The sequence below is a fragment of the Physeter macrocephalus genome, chromosome 11, assembly GCF_002837175.3.
Source record: "Physeter macrocephalus isolate SW-GA chromosome 11, ASM283717v5, whole genome shotgun sequence".
Lineage (NCBI taxonomy): Eukaryota > Metazoa > Chordata > Mammalia > Artiodactyla > Physeteridae > Physeter > Physeter macrocephalus.
Window position 1 is genome coordinate 171,869,445 of NC_041224.1, and position 27,495 is coordinate 171,896,939.

At 39.4% G+C, this 27,495-nt stretch overlaps 1 protein-coding gene across 2 annotated transcripts in view; it reads left to right on the top strand.

The window, feature by feature from the left end:
• Positions 1 to 27,495, top strand: part of UNC79 (unc-79 homolog, NALCN channel complex subunit) — a 221,191-nt gene that overhangs the window by 137,127 nt on the left and 56,569 nt on the right. For both annotated transcript variants that reach the window (XM_055088693.1, XM_055088694.1), the window contains 9 exons: positions 1,977 to 2,159; positions 2,733 to 2,895; positions 5,369 to 5,518; positions 6,101 to 7,318; positions 14,630 to 14,737; positions 18,132 to 18,248; positions 20,832 to 20,915; positions 24,288 to 24,390; positions 26,887 to 27,027. In XM_055088693.1, coding sequence (XP_054944668.1) covers positions 1,977 to 2,159; positions 2,733 to 2,895; positions 5,369 to 5,518; positions 6,101 to 7,318; positions 14,630 to 14,737; positions 18,132 to 18,248; positions 20,832 to 20,915; positions 24,288 to 24,390; positions 26,887 to 27,027 — 2,267 coding nt within the window. The remainder of the gene's footprint in view (positions 1 to 1,976; positions 2,160 to 2,732; positions 2,896 to 5,368; positions 5,519 to 6,100; positions 7,319 to 14,629; positions 14,738 to 18,131; positions 18,249 to 20,831; positions 20,916 to 24,287; positions 24,391 to 26,886; positions 27,028 to 27,495) is intronic.

Genomic DNA, 27,495 nt, shown 5'->3' on the forward strand with positions numbered 1-27,495 from the left:
TTTGTTTCTCTTTCTGACTTACTTCACTCTGTATGACAGACTCTAGGTCCATCCACCTCACTACAAATAACTCAATTTCGTTTCTTTTCATGGCTGAGCAATATTCCGTTGTCATTTTAATCATTTTTAAGAGTACAGTTCAGCGGCAGTAAGTATATTCACATTGTTAGGTAACCATCACCACTATCCATCTCTAGAGCTTTTTCATCATCCTAAACTGAAACTCTACCCATTAAACAATAAAGGAGTGTGGAATTTTTGTTTGTAGGTTTTTTTTTTTTTAAATCGTTTTCCTTTTTTGGCTTCAAGTGGAGAGTTGAGTTAATCATCCAACTTACTTCATGTCACCTTATCATCATTGGCTTTTTTCATGTTTCTCTGCTACTTCTAACTGCTGTATTATACATCATGGTGTACATTTTCCATGATTTAACTATCCATTCCCCCAGTGATGGACACTTATATTGCTCCCAACTCCTTACCACCCCATACAGATCAGCAATGAACATTCTGTACGTGCACCTTTTTCACCAATGTGAGAATTCCTTTGGGATATGGGTCCAGGAGCAGACGTAACTGATCATTGGGTATATATATGCCTAATTTGACCGATGCTACAAATCTCACTGTCCGAAATGGCTGTCCCAATCTGCAAAGGGTGTAGAACTTGGGGCTAGAGAGAAATGGATATGAATTTCAGCTCCGCCGCTGTTATTAACTGTTAGGCATCCTTGCTTCTTTGCTCACTGGTAATAGATTTTGGGGGGAAAGATTAGAGACAACCTATTGCAAATGCCTTAATCAGTGCCTATCTCATGGTAGGAACTCAGTGATGGTAGCTGTTATTATGTAGCTCAAATAGATCGTTAATATAATGAACACAGAGAAGCAAAGGGGGAGCAATATGTATGTCTCTTGCTGGTGTTGATAACTAGATGGATCATCACTAATACTCAGCTGTCTATGATGGAGAGAGAATACATCATTTCAGATACCAAACTTTACCTCCCTTCCTCCCTCACTTCTCTCTTTCTATATTCACATTATGCATATTTATTTTAGATATATAAGAAAAAAATTAAAATGCAAATCTCCAGGAAACCCATGACAAATATAACCTACTAACATTTTGGTGTATGTCACTGGCTCCAGATTTACCTACATTCATATATACATGCATACATACAGATGTGTGTATATGTGCACATTTTTTATAATAATGGGATCATTTATACATACTGATATATATATATGTGCCTGATGTGTGTATGAATATGTATATATATACATATATGTATCTTTTAAACCTAAAATTTATTATGAAGTTCATATCACGTAAATAAATTTGTGCCATGTTCCATTTAATGGCTACACAGTATTCTGTTGTCATATAAACAATCTTTTATTTAATTCCATATTGTTGAATATGGAGGTTGTTTTCAATTTGCGGTGGCTATAATGCTGGATATCTTTATGCATACCTCTGGGAATGCCTGTCAGATTATTTCCTTAGGATATATTTAATTGCTGTATTAGAGGCTATGTGCTTTTTCCTACTTCTAAATACATGTTTCTAAATCGCTCCCCAGAAATGTATTGAGAAATACTCTTGCCAGTGGTGTCTGAGAATGCCCATTTCCCTACATAATTACCAATACTATGTGTTTTCATTGATTCTAGTTTAATTCTAGTTAATAGCTTAATAGGACATTTTAAAAGATAAAATTTATTTTCAACAGATAATTAAGTAGATAAATTCAATAGGTAAGTAGATTAAAACTATTTAAGTTACAAATTTTTAAATGTCTTGTGAGCTAGGACTTTTCCCCCTCTATGTGTACTGGCCATTACTATTACTATTTTGTGAGATACCTGTAAAATATTTCGCCCGTGTTTTGATGGTTCAAAGTTTTCCTTTTGGCTTATAAATGCTCTTTATAGTTTTCCTTCAGTTATTACGTTTTTTCCTATTTCAGGTTATGGACTATAACATTAATTTGGGAAAACACCTTCTCCCCTTGGTGGTTCAGGTGCTCAAGTACTGCTCTTGTCCTCAACTACGGCATTATTTCCAACAGCCGCCTCGTTGTTCTCTCTGGTCCCTAAAACCTCACATCCGGCAGATGTGGTTGAAGGCCTTGCTTGTCATCCTTTACAAGGTGAGTTGCTGTAGTCACTCATTTTTGGGGTGGAATGATTCTCTTAGAACATTTAAGAGATCTTTGTAGGATAGTAATTTGACCTTCAGAGGAAGATGCATGATACACAATTAGTGTCGAGAAGTAAAGAGCCATTGGAATGAAAATAGAAATGTAGACCATGCCAGTGTATACTCCAAAATGCTTAAAGCAAAATCTGATTAATATTGATCAATAATCTCTCTTTATGCTCAGAACCTCATATCTTATCTATGTATTAATTATTATGTCAGAAAACAAGAAAACGATTTAAAATTGTATTCATACGCCAAATGTTTATGCCAGGTAATTTTCTTGAAAGGAATTACAACTACAAAATGGCATGCGTTGCCATCCATGATTCGGTGCAAGAGGAAGGGAATACAGTCCCTTGTCAAAATAAGGCCATGATAAGAATTTATGTTTCTGCTTTTCTATATTTTTCTTTTTATTATACCCAGAAGAGACTGAGAAAAATATCTAGCAAGATCAGGTGGAAAAACTTACCCTTCAAAATAACCATTTATATTTTTCTCCCTCCATTTTATTGAGCAGTATCCATACCGAGACTGTGATATCAGCAAGGTCCTGCTGCATCTGATCCACATAACAGTCAATACACTCAATGCACAGTATCATAGCTGCAAGCCCCATGCCACGGCAGGACCTTTGTACAGTGACAACAGTAACATAAGCAGATACAGCGAAAAAGAAAAAGGTACTTTACATATCTCAATTCTATCTCAAACTTAGCTTGCATACGTAATACATTTCTGGACAATGTTTTTCTTAGATGATAGAGGAGCCCCCCCAGATACCATTCTGGAGTCAAAAAATGACCTACTGCTTCATTAATTTTCCAACTTTCCCATGAATGTTGCTGCTTTCATTTTTTTAAAATGAACACTCACGAGAAATAATTGATATGCTTCTAAAGCCCCCTTCATAAGAAATCGTGTTTTCTAAAAAACATTGTCTGCTATTTAGTTTAGGAGGCTCTGTAAACCTTTTCCTACATGTTGGAAACATCTTGCTTTGGACTGTGAAGTAAATCTTGGTCGGCACTCAGTGGAGCCATAATCTTGTCCCTCTCTAGTTTGCTCCTGACCTCGCGCTCATAGATTTGAATGGAGTCTAAATTTGCTGAAGTGCTTTTTCCTAGCCTCCTTATTCAATAAGAATTAATTTAAGGCAACTGAAATGAAACATTTTTGCTGCATAGGTTTAAATTATTTCAAGTATCAACACTCTTTATATTGATAGCTCTTCTGCAAAGGAGGCAGTAGAATGAAACTTTAGATAAACTTCCAGCCTGGATGTTTTCAGGTGAGAGCTGAAGAGCCAAGGTGTGTGTCTTTAGTGCATGTCGCAGGGTGACTAGACTCGTAAAAGGTGACATCATCAATCCAGTCCTGGGAGGAAGCCAAGTGCCCCATGGCCCTTTGTGATGTTAATAGATTCCTTTTCGGTGGGACTGCTCTGGAAATGTCTGGATAGGAGGGATTGGAGCCAGTGTTCCACTGTTCATTTATTGCCAAAAGGTCCAAGAGCCTAGGTTGGCCAGAGATAGAGCTGTCAGAACTAAGTTCATTAAGTTCTGGTACCATTCAGATCCTTCCTGAAGAATATCTTAGGTCCTAGTTTCTGGGAAATTAGACAGATTCAGTTGAACTATAGATGTCGTCAATGTGGGCTCAGTATTTGGGCCAATCCCAGATGAACCTTTCTGGATGGGAGGAGCCATCTTGAAGTCTTTCCATCTCTCTCATTCAGTACATTTTGAGAATTATTTCAAAGTTATGTAAGGGAAGTTACACAATGATTTCTTCAAAAAACTGTATTTTTCAAAGGAGAGTATTTTTAAAAAGGAAATAAAGCAATAAAACAGATCATTGTGTTGATAGGCTTCCTCATCATCACAGAAGTTCACTGGGAGTTTTGTGTCCATTTTGATCATTAACGCTTATTTTTTTTATTTGACCAAAAAGATTGTTATGATTACTTTGTCTAACATGTACTGCTTCAAATTTCATTAGCTTATAGAATCTTGTGTTTTAAGACAGGATCGGTCCTTAAAACTTAGCCCTATGCTTGTACTCCCCTTATACTCAAGAAATCTTAAACAATCATAATCACACCTGAGCCTCATTTTGTCAGCTAGGTAGATATAAATATAGGCCAAATACTATGATTTCAATGATGTTCAACTTGAAGAGTAGGTTAATTCCATTTACTGTGGTAGTAAATGCATTTTTGTAGCCTTTTCTCTTGCTGCTTTGTACATGGCTTTGGCTTTTCTAAAGGATGCAAGAAGAAAATTTATTAAGTGGACTTCATGGGTTGCAAAATAGCAACCTTTTCCTCATTACGGTGTTTCTGGGTTTCTCTTTGATTTAAAAGTAGCCAAATGTGGATAGAAGAGAACATAGAAACAAGCTTGATAGGACTCTAAGTGACCAGTTTGTTTATGGCGCCTCAGGACCGTAAGAGTCAAAAATTCTTTCTGGGATTCATAATAGCTACCTGTGGCAAACTCTTACTTTAATATGGGGAAATGTTATTTTCTGTTTTCTTTTTCCTTTGTTTACTCTATCAGTCCATAATCATTTGTGGAGCTTTTGAGATGACCAGTGGCTTTTCTAAGCTTTTTCTGTGTGTTGTGTGTTTCATTGCCAAATGTAGAGTACAGTATTTTGCATTCACAAAGTTTAAGGTGCATGTACTGTTAGGCTGTGTCTATGCCGGTTCTCAAATCCCAGGAAGGCATATATTTTTGGAAGGGGCAAGATCCACTCATTTTGTTTAATTTTCTTTTGCCAAATTAGCCTGAAAATTCATCCAAAGCAGGCCCATTTCAGGAGTGTCCCAGATTCCTGACATGTATTGGTTATCTGGTTTTAAGTACATTGGAAAAGTTTCCCCATGAAGGTCCTATTGGAATATCGAGATGCCTGTCTTGAAAATGCTGCCCACTGTGACATGGAGTATGAGGGGCAAACTTGTAACAGTTGCTCTGTTCAACGCATGAATAATTCGACACCTGAATGAAATGCCAAGGCAGGCTAGACTTGGGCTGGTTTAGAACCACCCCAGGCTGTGTTCCATAATGCTTTCAATGAAATGCTTGTGTAGATACAGCCTAAGAGAGAATAACCTCTTAAGTGTAATTTTGACTTTCTCTCCCCAATTAGAAGAAGATAGTGTTTTTGATGAATCTGATATTCATGATACACCTACTGGACCCTGCAGTAAAGAGTCTCAAACTTTTTTTGCAAGATTGAAAAGGATAGGCGGCAGCAAAATGGTGAAATATCAGCCGGTTGAGATGAATGTTCAGAGAAGTATGAATTTTTTCCTCTTAGTAACTTTATGCAGAAATGTTGTACTCTACCGTTTTTTGGGGGTGAAATCTTAATTTTATTATGTTACTACACATTTTTAATACCGTTGATTTGATATATATGTATGCACAACCAGTATATATATATATGCACTTATATATATACGTGAATTGACAGATACATCATTAACGTCATGATCGTCTTAGAGGGCCATTGCTTGATTTGATTTGTTGCAAAATGTTTGCTTCTCTTCCACACAATCTGAATGAAGTTTCCTAGATCCGCCTCAGCCAAAAGCGATCCCCTCTCCTGTGCACAAATGACCAGAGCTTAGGAATTATCCCGAAGCCTGATTTCAGAAATAAGATCTTAAACTGCCTTTTGGGGTTCTCTCATTCCAGAGTTTTCTGGTTTTTGAAATTAGAATGAACCTTATGAAAATTTGGCCAGGAAGTCAGTTTTACCTTCTGGTAGAGCTGGGATTATGATTATGGTTGATGCCAATTGTATGCCCAAGTTTGAGGGGAAGAGAAAGGTGAAATCTCCAAGTAAAATAGTACTAGCTTTTTCTGTTTTAATCAGGTGAAATAGAACTGGCTGAATATAGAGAAACGGGTGCATTACAAGACAACATTCTACACTGTGTGAGAGAAGAAAGCATTCAGAAAAAAAAGCTGCGCTCTTTAAAACAAAAATCTCTTGATATAGGGAATGCAGACTCCCTCTTGTTTACACTAGATGAGCACCGTAGGAAGTCCTGCATAGACCGGTGTGACATAGACAAGCCTCCAGCCCAAGCTGCTTATTTCCTGCAAAGACAGCATGACCATGGACGGTCTAGACAGAATTCTGCTACGAGGCCTGACAATGCCGAAATCCCCGAGAACCCGGCTCTGGAAGGTTTTCAAGAAGCTCGGAGGCCTGTAATACCAGAAGTTAGGTTAAACTGCATGGAGACATTTGAGGTGAAAGTGGATTCCCCAATAAAGCCTGCTCCCAAAGAGGATTTAGATCTGATAGATTTGTCCTCAGATTCAACATCTGGGCCTGAAAAACACTCTACGCTCTCAACATCGGACAGCGACTCCCTTGTGTTTGAACCTCTTCCCCCTCTCCGAATAGTAGAGAGTGATGAAGAGGAGACCATGGACCAAGGGGACGATGGTACCTCTGGTAAGAATGCTGCTTCCTCTCCCTCCATCCACAACCACCCCTCTGTCCTCAGCCTCAGTTCGACGCCCCTCGTGCAAGTAAGTGTGGAAGACTGTTCCAAAGACTTTTCTTCTAAGGACTCAGGAAATAACCAGTCGGCAGGTGACAAGGACTCCCCTCTCATAGCTCTGCAAGCCCCCACGGACTCCGAAGAATTATCAAAGCCTGAGGAGCTGCAAGAGTTTTCCTGTGGCAGCCCGCTCGCGCTTCAGCAAAAACGAGACCTTCTTCAGAAGACGCTTGCTCTCCCTGAGGTGTCACTGGACGATAACCCTGAGCCCAGCACTGAGGAAGGGAAGCCCGGTGGGCTGATGCCAAGTTCAGGGGCAAAAACTGCCCTCCCCAAAGTCCCTGAAGATTTGGAGAATCCGATGGAAAGTGAGAAGCCGGACGCCAGTGCTGAATCCGATGCAGAGCAGAACCCTGAAAGGAAGGCCGAAGAGGAGGGAGCCGAGGAGTCTGAATTTAAGATCCAGATCGTCCCCAGGCAGAGGAAACAGAGGAAGATTGCTGTCAGTGCCATCCAGAGAGAGTACCTTGACATTTCCTTCAACATTCTAGACAAATTGGGAGATCAGAAAGACCCAGGTGAGCGCATCTCCCTTCTTTCTCCCAGCCTCACGTTCAAGTTTCTGCATTTTACTTGTTAGGGCCTTGGCACTGATATGCATCAGACTCTCAATTTTCTAATGTCACGGAATGACATTATAATAGCTTCATTATCACTCTGAACCCTTCCTGCTTACTGGAGTGTGTTGGATTCAGATGTGGTTCTATTGGCTCCATAAATGTTTCTGTATTCGTTGTTTCTAAATTCTGCACTCAATTCTTGATCATCCTTGACAACAAGAGGCAATGATTAATTCATATCAAGACATTCCAAGTATCATTTTTGTTTTCCTCAAACAGCAAAAGTCATTAATTGAACTCTTATTGCTTTCTTTTTTTTCCTGCTATACTTTAGTGAATTGTGATACAGCTAAAATAGCATGAAGGGCTAAAATAAAGCAAAGAGTGCTTGGAATGATTAAGAATTGACTGTATAATCATTTAGGGTCTATACTGATTACGTATTCTAAGCAAATATCAACAGTCTGGCAGACATTGTGTGCCCTCAGGAACCAAAAAGAGCCCAGTTACAACCTAGACTCTAATCCATGGTCACCAGTTGATGGTGAAGTTGTTATAGTACGAGCACTTCCTGCCTCAAATGCCGTTTCTTGTGTTTCCTTGGAGGCACTGTTTCCAAGAAAGATTAACCTGAAAAAGTGACAAGCTGATGGTCACCTCATCCTAAAACACGGTTCTCTGCTCTGTTGTCATAATACTGACCAGAATGTTTCTTCATTTCTCAGCCCATATTTCAAAACAAAAACAAAAAAGAATGTGAATCTCTAGAAAAAATGGGATTGGCCAGGGAGGATTATTTTAGTAGATTCGTAGACTACAGGACATTGAGCACTGGCAAAAATCTTGGGGACCTCTAGTATAATCCCTCATTTCCTATAAGAGGACACTGACACTCTGAGGAGGTGATGTGCCCTGCCCCAGGTCACACAGCACTTCTCCCTCTACTCCATAACAAAAGCAACTCCTAAGAGAACAAGCTCAGCCCTTTTATTCGCCCCGGGCATTTCCTGAGCTTTCCAGTTGTTCTCTACCTCAGAGGACAGAGCTGTGTACCTCCAAGGGGCTCTGTAAAAACTTGTCAAATGAACATTAATGTATTTGGAAAAGGTCATGCTCCAGCCAGGCAGGGGGAAGAAAAAGATTCTCCTAATAACAAGAAAGTGTAAGAAGATTTCTAGGGAAACTGGGACACCTTTTTATTATTTGGAGCCAAGAAAATTGTTGCATATAGATGGAGCGAAGCACTGACCTAGAAACTATAGAGGTCTATAGGTGGGTATATAAGAAACCATATAAGGCCTGTAGGGTGGGTATATGAGAAACTATATGAGGTCAATAGGGTGGGTATATGTGATATATAGGTTGTATATAGGTTGTGGTATGTATGTTTGTGTGTATGTGTTGCCTTCTTTATTCATCCTTATGTCAGGTTGTTCCCCAGGCTACCAGGGAGGAGATTGGTATTATAGTAATATATTTGTTACCAGAGCAAGAAGGAAAGTATCTGACAATTAAGATGATATGTATTTAAAATTTTTATAATATAGGTTATACTGTCATAATCATTTTATATCTGCGTAGTGTCCCACCTGCCACAGACATGCAGAGCTACCCTTCCTTTCCGGGTGTTGGAAGGAGGGCCATGTGCTCAGAGTAAGACTCAGGCTTCCCCAGACCTTCTTGCCTCTATCAGTGGTAGTCAAGGGAGGCCCAGACTCACAGCCTTGCCATTGCTAATTGCCTTGAGTCTACCAAGTCTAGTGGCATTGTGTACTTTGCTTCTGTTCATGTCAGTCCCTGCAAGAAGCCCCACATCACCCTTCATCTCTCTCACTCTAATTTCCATAAGGCGTTGCACATCTCCTGTCCAGATCCTTTCTCCCACCTTATTGCAATTCCTGAAACTTATCCTCCATCAGAAAGTCATGGTCCTTCATGTGCTCTGTTTCCTTTCCCTTCTTAGTCTAATGGAAACCCAGCTCTTCCCCGAGGAAGAGTGTCCTTGGACTAGGGCCAGGGTGTAGGCATCTTCCTTGCTCATCATTTCCCCCTTCAGACCATTCCCACCTTGTCTTTAAAAACACCCAGCTCTGAATCTCACATTACTTACCCTGACTTTCTCATTTATTGACAGTTTTAATTCCTGGCTCTTTTTACTCTTTCCTAAACTATTCCTGTCTTAATTCTTGTTGATTTCAGTATTAATACACATAGTACAGTGTCTTAGTACAGTGTTTTCTGACACTCTGGCTTCTCAGTTCCTTGAATTCGTCTTCCCCAGAGACTTTTATTTTTTCATCTTCCACCCTCACTCAGTTACTTATTCCTATGGTCATATCACAGAACTTGTTATTATCAATAACTGCAGCCTGTCCATGGTGTCAGTCCAGTGTCTCCCATTCTCTGATCACCATTTCCTCTCTCTCTGGACAGCACTTTATTGATCTTATTGCCTCTCACTGTTCCTCCCCTTCTTCATGTCTCTTCCCTTCTCAAGTCAATCATTACAATCCCTTCTTGCCTACATCATTCCTGACCTCTGCTTTTTCAGACTTGCCTGGCTAAACACAACCCTCGTCAAATCTGCCTTTCCATCCACCAACACCTGCACCTATCAGATGAGTGTGACTGGAGAAAAAAACGTGTAACAATATTGACTGGTCTTATTTTAAATTCATGACCATGAACCTCAACTGGGTCCTTAAAGCCACCTGGCATCACACCGTATTTCCCTGGTCCATTCACGTTTCCACTCTCCTGATTATTTCATAGCTACTTTTCTTTCCAAACTTTCAGTATCTCTTCCTATGTGACATAATCTGAAGAGATTTCCACATCCTCCTACCCCTTCCTCTGCCTCCCTTCCATCAACTGCACCCATACACCTGGCCTTCCTAGCTGGGGCTGCAAGTGAACTGTGTTTTGGTCTGAAGTCAGCCTTTCCACATGTGGACGTGATTCCATCTCCGTTACTTACTCAAGGCTGTACGCCCAGAAATCTCCCCTCTTGCTCCTCCCTTAGTTTTTTCTAAGGTATTTTTGACTTGAATATACAAACATCATCGTATTTCTCTCTTTTAAAAAAAGCTCTTGATCCTAATTCTCCCCATTATTATCCCATTTCCTTCTTCCCTTTTAGCAAAAAGTCCCCCCTTTTTATTGAAGTATAATTGACATACAATATTATATTAATTTTAGGTGTACAACATAGCAATTCAGTGTTTATACGCATTACAAAATAATCACCATGATAAGTCTAGTTACCATCTATCACCATTTAAAGCTACTACAGTATTGTTGGCTATATTCCCTATTCTGTGTGTTACAGCTCCATGACTCATTTTATATAACTGGAAGTTTGTGCCTCTTAATCCTCTTCACCTATTTTGTCCATCCCTCCATCCCCCTTCTCTCTGGCAGCCACCAGTTTGTTCTCTGTATCTATGAATCTGTTTCTGTTTTGCTTGTTCACTTGTTTTGTTTTTAAGAATCCACATCTAGGGCTTCCCTGGTGGCGCAGTGGTTGAGAGTCCGCCTGCCGATGCAGGGGACACGGGTTCGTGCCCCGGTCCGGGAAGATCCCACATGCCGCGGAGCGGCTAGGCCCATGAGCCATGGCGGCTGAGCCTGCGCATCCAGAGCCTGTGCTCCGCAACGGGAGAGGCCACAACAGTGAGAGGCCCGCGTGCCGCAAAAAAAAAAAAAGAATCCACATATAGGGGAAATCATAGAGTATTTGTTTTTCTCTGTCTGGCTTACTTTACTTAGCATAATACCCTCTAGGTTTTAGCAAACCTTTTTAAGGAGTTATCTGTACTATCACTATTCCCAATTTTCTCCCATACTATTCTTTCTAAAAAATACTCATCATTCCTATGAGGCTTCCAGAGTTCACCCAAACTTCACTTGTCAAGGTCACCAGTGGCCTCCACTGCTAAATCCAATGGTCAGCTCTTAGATATTATCTTCTGACTCAATAGTTCACAGAGTTGATCACCCCCATGTCACTTGGCTTCTGGGATACACATTCTCTTGGTTTTCTGCATATTCAGCGGTCACTCCTTCTCAAATCTCTTTTTTTGGTTCCTCCTTAACTCCCTAATGAGGGAGTGCCCCAGGGTCTTTGTCCTTGGTCCTTTTCTCAGGTCTGTCTACACTCAGTGTGTTGGTGATCTCATCTACTCTTGTAGTTTTACATACTGTCTGTATACTGAGGCAACTCTATTAGGTACCTACTGCTGGAATAATGCTGTGTAACAAATAAACATACAAATATCAGCAACATATAACAATAAGCATTTATTCAATTCAAGGGCTATAGGCTATCTGCAGATCAGCTAATCTAGGCTGGACTGGGTGGCCAGCCTCCTCCTGGGACCCATGAAGCCTGGAAATATTTTTCTTAGGGTGATGGAAGAGGCACAAGAGAGCAAGCCCCGTTGCACAGGAGCTTTGCAAGCCTTTGGTCATGTTATGCCTGCAAACATTCCATGAGCCAAAGCAAATCACCTGGCTGGAGCCAAAGTCAAGAGGGGAAATACCCTCTGCCTCTTTAGTGGGAGGAACTTTTAAGTTAGATGGCAACGGTCATTGATTCAGAGAGGAGTGAAGAATTGGGGCCTCATCTGCCAAAAATTGCATGGGACATACTCATACTAAAAAATTTTCTCTTATTTATCCCAAATTAAATTTTAACTGGGTGTCCTCTTTTATCTGGCCACCTTAATCTACCTTCAAAATCTACCCCTTCTCACCATCTCCCCTGCTTCCACCCTGGTCTGAGCCATTAACATCTTTCATGTGGCTCAACTGCGGTAGCCTCCTAACTGGGCTCCTGCCTTTTACCCATATTGCCTTCATATCTTCCCAACGCAGCAGCCACCGTGATCCTTTGAAACATGAGATTATACCATTACTCCGCTTAAAACCCTCCATTGGCTCCCATTTCTTTCACAGTAAAAAAAAAAGTCAAGTCCTTTAAATTCCTAAAATGCTTTACGTGGTCCTGATTCTCATTAGTTCTCTGACTTCATTTTGCATGGTTCTCTCCACATTTCTTCTATTCAGCCACAGTGGCCTCCTGCCATTTTTTGAACACTCCTTACATTTTCTTACCTTGGGGCCTTTGCACCGGCTCGTCCCTCAGCCCGAAACTGTCTTCTCCAGATACCTGCCTGGCTCCCTCTCTCATTTCTTTTAATTCTCTGTTCAAACATCAGGCTCCCCATGAGGCCTGGACCACACCCCACCTTTCCACCCCTACTTGGCATCTTAGAGTCACTTTCTCTTCTCTGTTTCTCTTCTATAAAGAATTATTCTTCTAATATATAATAATTTATTTACTTTTATGTTTGTTAATTATTGTCTGTCTGTCCCCAGTGTTCTCTCAAAGGCAAGAAGTTTTCTCTGGTTCGTTCTTTGATTGTATCCCAAGAACCTAGTAGGGTGGTGGCAAATATTTGATGAATGAATGAATCAATAACATGACATTTTCTTCACATCAGTATAAAAAATTGAATAGAAAATTTTTAAGCTGTGTATAGCTCTATTCAGATATTTGTTGTCTTAAACTATATACAAATGGAAGGCTTCATAAAATGATTTAGGACTGAGCAAAAATTGCCTGGCTTAAAGAATCTTGGTACACTAATGATTGTTAATAACTGTCTTACAGTTAATGGCGTTTCTTTAAAATTAAAGATACCAAGGATTTTAATAAGCGTATCGAGACTCTAAAAGTCTCAATAATCTGTTAAAGAATTCTTGCCTTTAAGCTTTCTTGTTCTACATTATCGGTGGGATTATTATACCAGAGTGGCAGCAAATGTAAAACAGAAGCAGATAAGGGTAAGACAGGTAATTATGCATGTTTTAAACTTGTGGTTTGTGGAGAATACCTAAGAGAAAAGCAATAGCTTAATCACTAAGGAATTTTAAATGGGTAGTTATTTTTATGCTTTATTTGGAGAGTTTGGGAAACATTGTAACAGTTATACTTTTTTTGTTACCAAGAAAGTATTTATCTGGCAAATGTATCTATTCAGAAAGCCCTCTGAGAACCAAAAATAGATGTTCCAAAATCAGTGCTTAAAAGCTTTTCTCCTCAGCCCTCACCTAGGATCTATTTTACTTTTATTTCTGACAGTTCAATAAGTTTAATGATCACCCAATAGTAGAATAGCATCTGCATACTTATATTGTATGTATGTGTGAATGTATGGTGACTTGCTCTGTGGCAAGAAAAACAACCGATAACCTGAAAAGGAGGAAACAGACATCATGAAGCTTAAGAACTTGAAGCCATTTAGGGTGGACATGTGATAATCATGGAAGCCCATAGTGGTAATTCCAGGCTGCTCATTGAGTTCAATATACAGTGAGTGTTGCTTAAGATGTCAAGGAAGTTTATAAAAAAGTTTTAGGGGTTTGCCATGATAAACCACTAAACTTTTCAAAAAGCTTTAAAGGATAATCTTTACCTAGAATAATGTGGGACAGCTTGTTTCCCATTATTCATAGATTAAAAAGACAATATTATATGCAGAAAATAGTTTACCTTAGATGCATTTGTCAACAGCAGAAGCAAATGATACAAGTCTTTCTTGCTCAACTAATAAAACCGAAAATCTGAGTTATTGGTAAGTAATTATTCCAAGTTAGATACAGTCCCTGCTCTGAAATTACTTATGATTTAGCAAAGGTTGTAGACCGGTAAACAGACAATTACATTATGGCGTGTTCATTTTGGTACAGGTTAGGACAGGGTGCTCTGGGATTGCATAAGAGGGTCACGTGATTCAGTTTTTTGTTTGAATCTGGGGGTGGGGGTCCTGGATGCCTTTCTGGAGGAGGAATTGTCTATATAAATTGAGATGTAAATGATGAGTAGGAAATTGCCAGACAAAGGTGGAGTGGTGGAATGATATAGGTGGATCAACTGTAGGTGTCTTTGGGTTTTGTATGAAAAGAAATTCAGCCCTGGAAAGGTGCAAGGATATGTGATATGAGCATGCCGAGCTCTAGCTTTGTAATTGTGCTGTCGTTAATCTCTGAGAGGCATAGCAACACATGCAGTGTGTAATGTGGAAGCAACTCCCACGGAACTCTGAAACCAGTGTGTATGTGATTCCATTAAAGTAGTTAGTAGGGCCAGAAAGTATATAATGATTTGAATGGGAGAGGTGGGCAAGAGGGGAAAATATATGAAAAAGGTTCTTGAACTTGCTTTTAATCAATGTCCTGAGTTTTAAATAATATTTCTGTTTGTAGATCCTGCTACTAAAGGACTTTCAGCTTTGGAGATGCCACGAGAATCCTCATCTGCCCCTACATTAGAAGCGGGTGTACCAGAAACAAGTAGCCATTCTTCAATATCAAGTAAGATTTCCTTTGGTGATCATTTCACCTGTACATTGATTTGGAACATTATCTGCTGCATTGTTTTCAATTTTCACACTCTTGGTATTGTTTTTTTCTTTTTTTTTTTTTTAACGTTGTGTTAGCTTCCTAGGTAACACTATGTTGTATGTTCTCAGAGACCCTGAGACATAGGCCCACTTTTGTCAGCATCTCAAGTGTTTGATAAATCAGTACAGTTACTGATAGGCCAAGAATCCTAATTTGTTAAGGTATAATCACTGGATAATTCAATAAAATAAGTATTATGTATGACTAGCCTAAACATAAAACATGGAACTGGTTTGGGGACAAGTGAAAAACATTGTCTGTGACAGAATTTTACATGAAACACCTTTGTTTGATTTGAATCACCTCCGTCATTGACAAAATTTTTATCTAAGTTATCATCAAATAAATGTATCAGATATATCATGATCCCAAAGTTATTATTGAATGTAGCGCTTTTGGATCGGAAAATTAAAATGGCATGAAATATTACTGGATCTACTGGAGGCAACTATTCAGTATTTTGAAACTGCCTTGTTTGTTGGGTCCTATATTTTGCCCATGAGGAGTTTGAGTTCCACTGAGGTGAAAATAAGGGTGTCCACCTGGCTCAGTGGAGTCAATTAAAAGACTTTAGCATGGGAAATTCTCAGTAGGAATCAGAGATACAAACAGTGGTGCAACTTCTGCAAACCCTTGTCATCTGTGCTGGTATATTTTGTGTTCCATGTGGCCACTGCCTCAAGGGCTAGTGAATTTTCCTTTGACAGTCTTTTGAAATAAAGATGATCCTGAAAACCAGATAAAGATCTTAACTTGAATGCTGGACTGGTAGTATGGAACAACATCATCATCTTCATCATTCATTTATTCATGCTTTCATTCATTCGGCAACTATTAATTAAGTGTCTGCTGAGTGCCAGGCACTGTGCTTGGTACTGGTGATCAAAGGCGAATAAATAAGACACCCCTTGTTCTCCAGGCATTTACAGACATAATAGTAATAACTGCTACCAATTATTTGACACCATGTTCCAGGCACTGTGCTAAGTGGTTTACACACATTGCTATCTTATTAAATCCTCGCGTCAGCACTGCATGGCAGATATTATTGACCCAGTTTTATAGACTAAGAAACAGAGGTTCAGAGAGGCTAAGTGACTTGCCTGAAGTCATATGGCTATTAAGTGATAGAGACAGGAATTGATGCTAGGTCTGTCTGATTTTTCAAGTCCATCGTGTTTTTTAGTATACCACACTGCCTTAGAATAATTCAAATTCAGTTATAATAGAGATTACAGAAATTCTAAGAAAGCATTTTCAAGTAACAGTTATTTGCCCTTTGGGCAGCAAAGAAGAACGCCTCGTTCTGAATCTAATTGTTCTTCTTTTATCACAAAAAAATCTGTTTTATAACATGAAAAAATGCCCATTTTTAAGTCCACATCCTAAAATCATGGAAGTGTATCTTCTCCTCCTAATTTGCATGAGTCATCTGAAAAAAGTGAGTTATAGTTAGAATTCCAAGTTGGCTATAATTTGAGATAGGATGACTTAAGTCAGTTTGACTTCAGTGCTAGTTACATGCATCATAAAATAAATGTATCAATGAATCATGATCCTGAAGTCATGATTGAATCTAGCCCTTTTGGATTCAACATAGTGCATCATTAAATTTCCACCTTCCTCCTTCTCTCCATTTAAAGCATGTATTGGATAGCTCTTGGTGGTGTGTTCTGAGAGACATAATGCCAGGTGCTTTACACACTGAGCTAAACATTAAGGGACTTTACTCTCAGGGAATTCTTCTGTCTTTAAAAAAATACTGAGGATTGGAGAAATTAATCAATCACTAGAGGTTTTTAACCCTTCTTTGATTTTGCCTGATAGATGGGGCTAATTTTTAAATTTGTCGGATCTTCTAAAAGATTTCTGCTTTTGAATTTTACTTGAAATTTGTTAAATTTTCTAAAAGATTTCTGCTTTTGAATTTTACCTGGAGCTGCACTTTCAAGTGAACCATGAAATCGCAAAATTTACCAATCAACCACAAGAATCAGATTTTTCATTAGTTTGCATAGTCATTTCCATGAATTCAGTTAACATGGACTCAAAGACACAAGAATTCTCATCACACCCCTCTTTTTTGCTCAGTTTCTCAGCTGATTGTTTTGTAGCTAAACATGCCATGACCACCATGAATCAAACAGCATGCTAATTACATTAAAAATAATGTCATAATTGATTTCGCATCACACCAAGTTGCTGCCCTGGTACCATGATTGTGAAACCTGTGTATAACATGTAAGGCTTTCTAGGGCCATAAAGACATCTCGGTTTCTACCATCCCCTTCTAGACCATGTATTTCAGAGCTTCAGTTTCTGAAATTGTCCTTATAAGAGAGTGAATAACCACAAGTTCTCAAATATCCAGTTGTTTGGGATCATGTATAAAAGGCCTGTTAGCGATGCTCTTCCTTTCTCACTGGGCTGGTGGCGGGGATTGGTGGGACCACTTGAGGAGGAATAGGAGGGTAGGAGGCAGGTTGCTTTCTCACTCAGCAGTCTATTGTCAGAAGTGCTTTTCACTGTTTTTCCGGTTTGGAGATGCTTATGTACGTGACTTGTCAATCGTGGGATATTTGTCAATGCCTAATTGCAAGATAAAAATGTTACCACTATTTTTTTTTAAAACAAAGATGTGTACTCGAATATACTTGTGGAATGTTATTCAATTCACATTTTTCCAACAGTAGGCAGAGGCTCATACAGAGATTGAAAACAGCATTGACTTTGGAGTCAGCATGTTTTGGTTTTACGACCACCTCATTTGCTGGTTGGTTCCAAGTAACATAATTTCATTTGCTTCAATTTCTCTCTAAAAATTGGGGTTGATATGTGTCATCCTACTCCAAAATATGCATGTACATACACAAACACACACACATGCACGGGGGCCTCAGAGGGATATAATGGAGACTGAAACTATGTATGTATGCACAGCTCCATTAAAGAAAGTTAAGCTATAAATTCAAAGTAGTAGTATCTGTCTTGAATCCTTTTGGGAACAAGGCGAGTATATAAATTGAAAAGTAAATGAAAATATCATATTGTTGCAACTGGGGTAAATATTTACAGGCTACAGATGAGTGCTCATAGGCACTGTTTCTTTCTTTATCGAGTGAAGACAGGCACCAGAAATAGCATAGTGCCTTACTTTTTCATCTGGACAGGAACATACAACTTACTAAACAATGACGAATGGCCAATGAAGGTTCAATTGAGATTCTGTATGGATGTGTAGAGCCTTTGTGTGCTGTGCAAATTTATTCCCCCTAGTAATTATCTCCTAATTTCCTCCATATAGCTCAGTATAGGCAGATGAAAAGGGGATCCCTGGGAGCTCTGACAATGAGCCAGTTAATGAAGCGACAGCTGGAACATCAGTCTAGCGCCCCCCATAACATCAGCAACTGGGACACTGGTGGGTCAAGCTTTTTCTTCTTGTTTTACCTCTCAGATTAGCGAATGCCACTTTCTCTGTGTCCCCTCTGCTTCCTTGTGAAGGAATAGATTTTTTCTCGTATTCTGTGGTTCAATTTTTTTAACCTAAGGTAATTAATAAGTCTATTTAAACTTTCCAAGTGTTATAGAGCCACCGGTTCTTCCATCTCGGCTGGTCCAACTCTTTTGTTTGTTTGTTTGTTTGTTTTCCTCTAAGACCCAGATTCCAGATGTTAGGCTATCTCTTTGGGGGTTAAATGATATAAATGCATAAAGGAGGGAATGGAACTATGATTTCATGGTGCAAATTAGAAAACAAAACAAAACACCAGATTATCAATATTCTCTGTTTTATAAACTTTGAATTATCAAAAATAAGGGACTATTGATAGTAATAATAACAGTAATAACAAATGTCAGCTTAGTGACGTCATGATCTGCCGGTAGGTTTGGGAATATGAGCTCTGTGTTTTAGTCAGCAGGGTCACCAGGTTGCAGCCGCACACCCTCATGCTCATACGATGGAACTGCCTCTAACCTCAATTTTAAAGTAAGAATTGACCGCCATGACATGTCTATTTTAAACATGATCACTCTGCATTTTCTAAACTTTGTTACCACGTTCTGCACACGTACTACTTTCTCAAGCCAGTAGTACTGCCGCAATTCTGCTCTTTTGAGTGCCTGCCTTTTCTTTTTTTCCTTTTTAATTAAATGGGTCATTTGATTACAAGATTATATATGTGAAAGCTTTTTGCAAGATGCACGCACTTTGAAAATGTCAGGGTTTACTACTGTGATATGCTCTGGGGGCCAACACTTGGATAGGACTATTTTTGTATCTTGGTTAGTATACTTTCTGGCTACAGTTATATGAAATTATTTTAATAGCCTTCTTTATGACCAGGAATTACAATGTCCACAAAACCAAAATATTGAGATACTGTTAATTTTTCATAACCATAATATTTACATATATTTCGTCTTATTTTCCCCACTGTTCTTCAAAAAAAAAAAGAGAGCTAGTCTAGATAACTAAATCCTACGCACCATACCCAATCCTATATTTAACAGATAATTTCAACTCTCCTGGCCTTTATTAAGGTTCTTAACATTTTAAAGTGTTTTGTCTTCTTTTTAGTGATAAGTGGTAGTGAACAATGAAATGGCCAAAAGCCAACGGGCAAGGGAGACAAGGAGAAAGGCATTGAATAACCAGCCTTGAGAGTTTACTGGGTTTGGGTGAAGCTTTCTTGTTCACGCCAAAGAGGACTTTGTTCCTCTCTTTACTGAGCTCATGCTATGTAAAACTGAGAATGGAAGCTTTTGTTAGGTTCATTCTCTGATAATTAAATGCCCATCTTTCGTTAGGTTGACCTGAAGATTATTTTACCATGCTGCTGTTCTCTGTAGCAAGCTCAGCCTAAGCTATCCATTTTAGATTCTAACTACAATTACAACTTAGTTTGATTGACTCTGTAGAGTTATAGAAAGGCAAATAGATCTCAATTTCTAATCCAAATTTTAATCTAAAAAAAAAAAAATCGACAGGATGCCAAATAACCCATTTAACTGAATTTTTCACTTTTCAACCAAACCTCAGCCTTGTTCATGTCACTCTGGTTTATCATCTAATACTTACCATTTACATGCTGTCTGAATTTCTTTCATCTGAGTTTTCCTGGGCTTGTTTTCCATCCTCCAAGTTGGTTCGCTAGTCACCAAGTACTACTAGAGCTTCATCTCAATATTCTTTTTTTTATTAGTGTCATAAAAATTCTCCCCAAACCCAAGACCAGAGAGAGTCGATGAGTGTGGAGATTTTTGTTAGGTGGCATGTCACTTTATACCACATACGTTGATTCAGTGACTTGCTAGTCTCCAAAAGAACAAATCTGGTCATGCAGACACACCGAGAAAGGCAGCCTAAAGCATGAGTCATGATCGACTCACCTCAGCATGCATCTGCTTGCTCAGAGAATACCTGCCTCTTCTCCACCCATGCGCATCTGATGGCTTGCTTCTTTGCCTCATCTTTCACATGAAAAAAATGTTCCTGAAGCACTAGTCCTCCATTTGCCCCTGTCCCCTTATTCCTGTTCTGCAGCCCTCAGTCAAATGCCTGTCATTTCCTTGCTACCAGTTCCACATGTTTTCTGTACGATCTATCTGGTCATTGCCACAAATGATCACTTATGTATTGATTGATTTGCATAAAACATGTCTTTCATGGCTGTGACATTAGCCTTTCATTTTTTTCATTTCATATCAAGAGATTTGGGGTTTGAGCTTTTGTGGGGGAGGGATTAGAGAATCTGGACTCTTGGGGATGGTTTTAGATACTCTCCTGCTTTCAGCTGCATCTCATACACCTGAATGGCAGGTTTGTAGTGAAACCCCAAGCAACCCTACCCTAAAATCTAGGATGTTTCCTGTAAAGGTTAATAATCAACAGTAACAATCACCAAAAAATGGTCCCAAGAGATTATTGGTTCAATTCTTTGTATTGTGAATTGTGCGCAATTGACCGCAATGAAGACTGAAATGTTCTATTTATCCACAGAACAGATACAGCCTGGGAAACGCCAATGTAATGTGCCAATGTGCCTAAACCCTGACCTGGAGGGACAGCCACTGCGAATGAGAGGTGAGCTGAGTCGCAGAATCTCAGACTGAAAGGGTGAAAGAAACCGTATATGTCAATCATCTAGTCACCCAGCAGGTGCTGAAATCTCTTCTTCAGCAGCTCCATGAAGTGGATCCAACCTTTGCTCAAACGCTTCCAGGACCTGGGAATGTACGACATCTCATCTTTGAACATGACTGACAAAAATTTCTTCCTTATAGTGAATTTTTAACCTTTGGGGCCACACAAAGCAAGTCTAGACTCTCTCACCTAATTTTTAGATATTTGAAGCAAGCCACCAGTTGCTTATTTCCTCAGGCTTTTCTAGACCACACATCCCTGGGTCATTTGGTATTCCTCCTAATATGTATCAGTTTTCCATATCATCCTGTATCTACTTCTCTGAACATGGCCCAGCTTATCTATGTTCCTTCTAGATTATTGAGATCATAGATGAATAGCTTCTTTTCAGCTATCCAGAACTGAACAGAATATACACTTGACTTTATGATGATCATAGGAGCAAGCTGAGAATAAATCTATGCTAAGATAATCAGAATATGTATTTTTAAAATTCATCTTATGTCTAGTTAATCATTACTTTTGTTCTTTTGTTTGTTTGTTTGTTCTTTAATTTAGAAGACAGGTTAACCTATTATTTGTGACAACCAAAAAGCAAAAATGAATTATGACCACATCTCTTAGCTAGTCCCATAAATCAAGCAAACCTATTATCCTGGACCGTATCACTTCTGATTTTCCTTAGGAATGAGGAGACAGTTATCTCCAGCTTTGGCTAACACTTATTTGGCCCTGAGTAGCCGTTTTATCCTCTGTATCCAATGAGATGAGACTCTTCTCATTTATGGGCTTAGGAAAAGCTTTTATGAGCAGAAGTCAGGGTGGTTGAACAAACTCTGGTGCTTGTCCATGATCTAGTGACTCAGTCAATAGAAGCAAAAGTGGAATGAGGTCATGGGAACAAAGAAAGTCTCTTTCATGGTAAACTGAAGAGTCCATTGATATAGCTAGGGGACTGATGTGTGCATTTACGCTTTGAGACAAACCAGCACCTGTATACTTTCTCCAAGACTTCCGAAGAAGCTTTTGTCAAAATCTCCAGCTATGAAGTTGGGCTTTGGAGGAGGTCCCCTCTTTATTCAAGTTTCTAAGAACGTTCTGTGTCTGTTCCTAATTCCATGTACAGTGCACTTTGGGTATTCGGTAGGGGAACCAGTAGGGGTGGCACCAGAAGTGTTGCCCTAGATAATGGGAGATAATGGGACTGCCCTTAATACTGTAGACTTAGTTGTGACTCAGCTATAGCACAAGGTGGCTGAGGTCAATGGCTTCCTTTTTGCATTGCCCACCTTCCCCTTGTATATTACTCTTTGCTCCCTTATCATAGGCAGTATTTAGAAATCCATTGATTCAGCTAATGTTGCCATAAGGTGGCCAATGTCTCATAACTTAACCTATCTGCTTTTATAAATGAGTGTCATAAATATTGCCTTGTACATTCTGTGTTGTCGTGTGGAAAAACAAATTCATGATGCTATTGTCAAAAATATCTGTTCCTTGGCATTTGTATTAGGTAAGGATTGGCTTGAAACCACCCAAATGACTTGGATTCCCACTCTTTTCTTGACTTGAATTGTGATTTCTATGTATGCAATAGTAATTGGCAAGCATCTTCTGAAAGCCTTGACTCAGAGTTGTTGGTTTTTCAAAAATCAGTTGCTTATGTTTCTAGTAAGACTGTATATATATATATATCACCATGTATCTTGTGGGCTGAGTTTCCACTTTTAGCACAGGCATTTTGGCATCTGGCAGGTGTGGTGTGTCAATGTTCAAGAAATGTGGAGTGCTGGAGTTGAACTTTCTGTGTTTTGTTTTCTTGAAGCAACTTCATGCCGTTTACCTTACTGTTTTAATAATCAATCATGTCTTCTTTTATCTTGGCCCAGTTCTTACCTTTTCTATTATTAATTGATTTATGCTTTTGCTTGTAATAAATATGTTGCTTCCTTTCAAAGCATCATCTTTATGAAACAGCTGGAGATCTTTGTTAATAATATAATTGGAAAGAGTGTTATCTCAGAGATAGCTGATAAATATAGTAGCAAAATTTGGATTCCCATGTGGGATCTTCAGAAGTGACATCAAGATATTTTCAGATAATTTCCTTTGCTGTTTGGGTCTGAAGGTCTCCTTATAAACAGATTTTGTAGCCTTTGATCAGACAAGGGAGTCTGTATAGTATGGAAGCATCAAAGGCTTTGATACCTTGTTTTTTCTCCCTCAGATTGAAATACTTTGCCCACTGGGTGAGGTTTCTAAAATGTTTTTGAAAATTTGATTTTGATTCCTTTAGAAACCAATTCTCTGAATCATTATCTTTCTCCTATTTAAGGAAAGACCAGACAGTTTTGTTTTGTTTTTCAGCACAAAGTTAGCAGTTCCTTAATGAAAAACAGATTCTTTAATGACCATTGGGTTTTTCTGGCTTCTTTCCTGTTTGAAGAACTCAGAGTCTCAGTTATTACTTTGTAGAACATGGTATTATTCTGAATTGTCACTTTGGGATTCTTCTTGGAGTGCCTTATTTCCATAGTTCCTGGAGAATCTGTCCGGCGCTGGTGGTTTTCTTAATGGAGAACAGTCTCCTGGATCTCCAGATTTACTCATCACTAGAGCACTAGATTCCTGCCTCAGATTTCTCTGAAGGCATCAAAACCCAAAGTATTAAACTCTGTGATATCGATTGGCTGAAGCCACCAAATGGTTCATTCAAAAAAACTTCATATTTCATTCATAAAGATTTCAGTTTGAAAAATGAAGGCTTTTGCTTTGGGGCTTATATTAATTTACAAAGTAGAAAACTGTCCTGATATTTCTTAGCTCAAACTTCTCCCCTTGCTTAGGTGTGTAGAGATCTAGGATCTGATTCCCTTTCCAAATTAGCAACATTTTAGTGTTGGCATGCGTTTGTGATTTTATGTAGTATTGTGTGAGCGGCTTCCATTTATGCCTAGTAATTAAGGGTTGTAACTCATTTAAGGATACCCTTGAATAGATCCCCCCCACACACTTTTTTTCCTCTCTGTTTTAGTACCCTGTTGGCACACCTGAACTCTTTCTGGTTTTTTTTCAGAGTCAAGAGGCAAAATGAACCATAGGAGTCTAGCTCTTAAAATGATATAAACCAAAACAAATCAGTCTTTCTTGAATTCATTTCACTCTTAACGGTTTTTCACAATGGAATTGGGCTGTCCCTGTTACATCCCTGTGAATGTGATCTTTGGAGGATTTATAAGAGGAGAATAGGGCTTTTCCTGGCCCCCAGACACACATATTTATTCACCAGTTGTTTCTTTGCTGCGTACCCAGGTGCCACGAAATCCAGCCTGCTGTCAGCACCCAGCATCGTGAGTATGTTTGTACCAGCACCCGAAGAATTCACAGACGAGCAGCCGACGGTGATGACAGACAAGTAAGCTCACAGTTATTTTCTTCACCGTTTACAGAATTTGAGAAGTTGCTCACCATGGTTGTGAGAAAATATCAGAGGAGGAATGCTATGCTTTTAAGTCATAATTTGTTCTTCAAATGGCTGTAGCCATAAGTGTTGGTAAGCATTTGTTACTTTAGAAATGCAGTATTGTATGGGCAGCTTTCATCTATGCCAAGGCATTTTTCTTTTTTAATTTGGATGAATGCAAATAATGTCCACCTACTGATTATTCCTAGCAATAATTTCACACAAATAAAATCTCTCATCCAGAAGCTTGAAATTGTTAAGAGTGGGACTAAGTTTGAGACATGATCCAGCTGGTAGACTTCATTCTCTGAATCTCAGATTGGTTACGTTGCCTCTCTGTTTGTCAGCCTTCAATACCCCCAGATTTCTTATGGGATAAAGTCCAAACGCTGTAGCTTATTGTAAAAGGCCCTTTAGGTTGTGAAGGTATGGACTTAACCACTCCTCACCAGGAACTCCTTCCCTAGCCCCCTCACCTTCTCCAGAGCATGCCTGATGTGTTCTCTCTGTGATCTCATAGGTGCCCTTCACTCTACTTTCTCTGCCTGGTGAACTCCTATTCATGCATCAGGACCCAGCCTGAGACCAAGATTCCCTGATTTCACAAGGCAGAATGCATCATGCCACTCTCCAAGTTTCCATAGTATTTGATACATCTCTCTATTCTACCACTTATCACGCTGTATTTTAATCGTTAGGTGTTTATACACACATGTTCTGTAATAGATTGTGAGTTCCTTAGGGACTAGTACCCTTTCTTCTGTACTTTATACTCTGAGCTCCCTATACATTGCCTGGCACATAAATGCTGTTCAGTGAATATGATAAAGAATAAGACTTGTATGATTTCAAGTTTGGAGAGATCCCTTGGGCCGGGGAGGCTTCCTGGTAAAGGTGACCACGTGAGAAATTGAGTAGGCTTGTGATCAAAGGAGAGGACGGTGAGGTGGAAGGGGCTGGTAGGAGGATCCATGCAGCTGGCCACAGCTGGCCATCATTACTGAAGAAGCGAAAGGCCTGTCTTGAACAGCTCCTTACCATGTCCACATGGGGAGCACCTAGTTGCTTGTGGAGGGCTCTTCTTAGCTCTTTCTTTGGTATAATTTTCTCGTTTTGTGTCCCCCTCCAAGTCTCAATATTTCCTAGTTGTCTTCCCGGTTGTCTTTGTGTGTACTCCATTTATCTTCGTTTTTAGTTACAAGTGTGAATCCTATATTTTTTTAAAAAGTCAGTTTGTAAGGAATGATATATATGTATATCAGGAAGTTTGTAAGGAGTGATATATATGTATATCAGGAAGTTTTCAGATGGAAAGGTCACAGTAGCCATTTTAGCTCTGCCTCCCTTGCTTTTCCCGTCACTGTATAAAGCTGTTCAGCGGCCACTGAGAAAAAGGGCTCCGCTTTGGTTGAGATGACGTCAGTTGAATCCACATTAGATACTACAAAGAGCAATAAGCTGGAAGTTCCTTAAGAGCAGGGACCATTGTGTTTTTACAGACTGCACTCTCAGTAGGCGTGGTGAGTTCATAAACTGATCTGAGTGACGGGTAGAGAAGAGACTTGATCCAGACTCCCTAGGCTTTCTACAGGGTTCTATTGACTAGACTCTTCTGTCTCTCACCCACAAATAGGATTTTTAAATTTTTATTTATTTTTGTTTTATTTCTTTTTTCAATAGATCTTTATGGAGTATAATTGCTTCATAATGCTGTGTTAGTTTCTGTTGTACACCAAAGTGAATCAGCCATATGCACACATATATCTCCATATCCCCTCCCTCCTGCGTCTCCCTCCTACCCTCCGTAACCCACCGCTCTAGGTCATCGCAAAGCACCGAGCTGATCTCCCCGTGCCATGCTGCTGCTTCCCGCTAGCTATATCTGTTTTACATTCGGTAGTGTATATATGTCGCTGCTACTGTCACTTCTCCCCAGCTTCCCCATCCCTGCCCCCGTGTCCTCAAGTACATTCTCTATGTCTACGTCTTTATTAATAGGATGTTTTTAAATCTGAAAGATTGGGAAGGCTTCCTTTTGTGTCTAGACATTTTTCACTTTTAATTTCAACAAATGAAAAAAATATCTAGTTAGTGACTGACTATCCCCAGCAGTAATTTCACATGCAGAAAATCCTTCAACCAGAAGCTTCAAACTATTAGTCCAGTTGGCTCTCGTTGGAAAAGGGAGCACTAATTCGTGTAGAGGCCAGATAGTAATGAGTTGAAAGACGCTTTTCAGTGATCAGCGGAACCTTCCTGATCTCTGGTGTGTGTGCTATTTCTGTGTCTAAGGTGACGGTGGTGCTGGAGTTTTCTATTTATTGTTAGAACGGGACCGCTGACCTCCTTTGGGGACTTTTCCAAGACTCGCCCAAAATGGCTGCATGTACTTACACCTTGAAACCACTGTCGGCTTTCATGGAAAGCATTCCTCTGTTTTCTTTGCAGATGCCATGACTGTGGGGCCATTCTTGAAGAGTATGATGAGGAAACCCTTGGGCTGGCCATTGTGGTCCTCTCCACATTCATTCACTTAAGCCCAGACTTGGCAGCCCCGTTGTTGCTGGATATCATGCAGTCTGTGGGAAGGTGAATGTCAGCTTCTGTTTTGTTTAGTAGGAAGGAGCCTTACTCAATCTGTATCCTTAAATAAAAACTGCCAGTTCAAAAGTGAAACATTTTTGCAACCTTACAGATGCTTGATATTTGTGGGATCAACTCAGACTAATTTCACAAACTGAATGTACCAGACTTTTGGTTGAATTCTACAGCTGTGTAGGGTCATGAGTCACAAGGTCAGAGTGGAGCTAGAGGAAACTGCACTAAGAAAACTCTACTGTTTGTTGTTCCCTATTAAATACTATGTGAGCCAATGTATGTTACAGTGCTCAGAAGTGTGCATAATTCACACTAAACACTTTGTAACTTTTAGATATTATTATTATCTTTTACCTGTTTTTTTAAAAAAAATATTTATTTATTTATTTGGTCGCACCGGGTCTTTGTTGCTGCAGGCAGCCTCCTTGGTTGTGGCATGCAAACTCTTAGTTGCGGCAT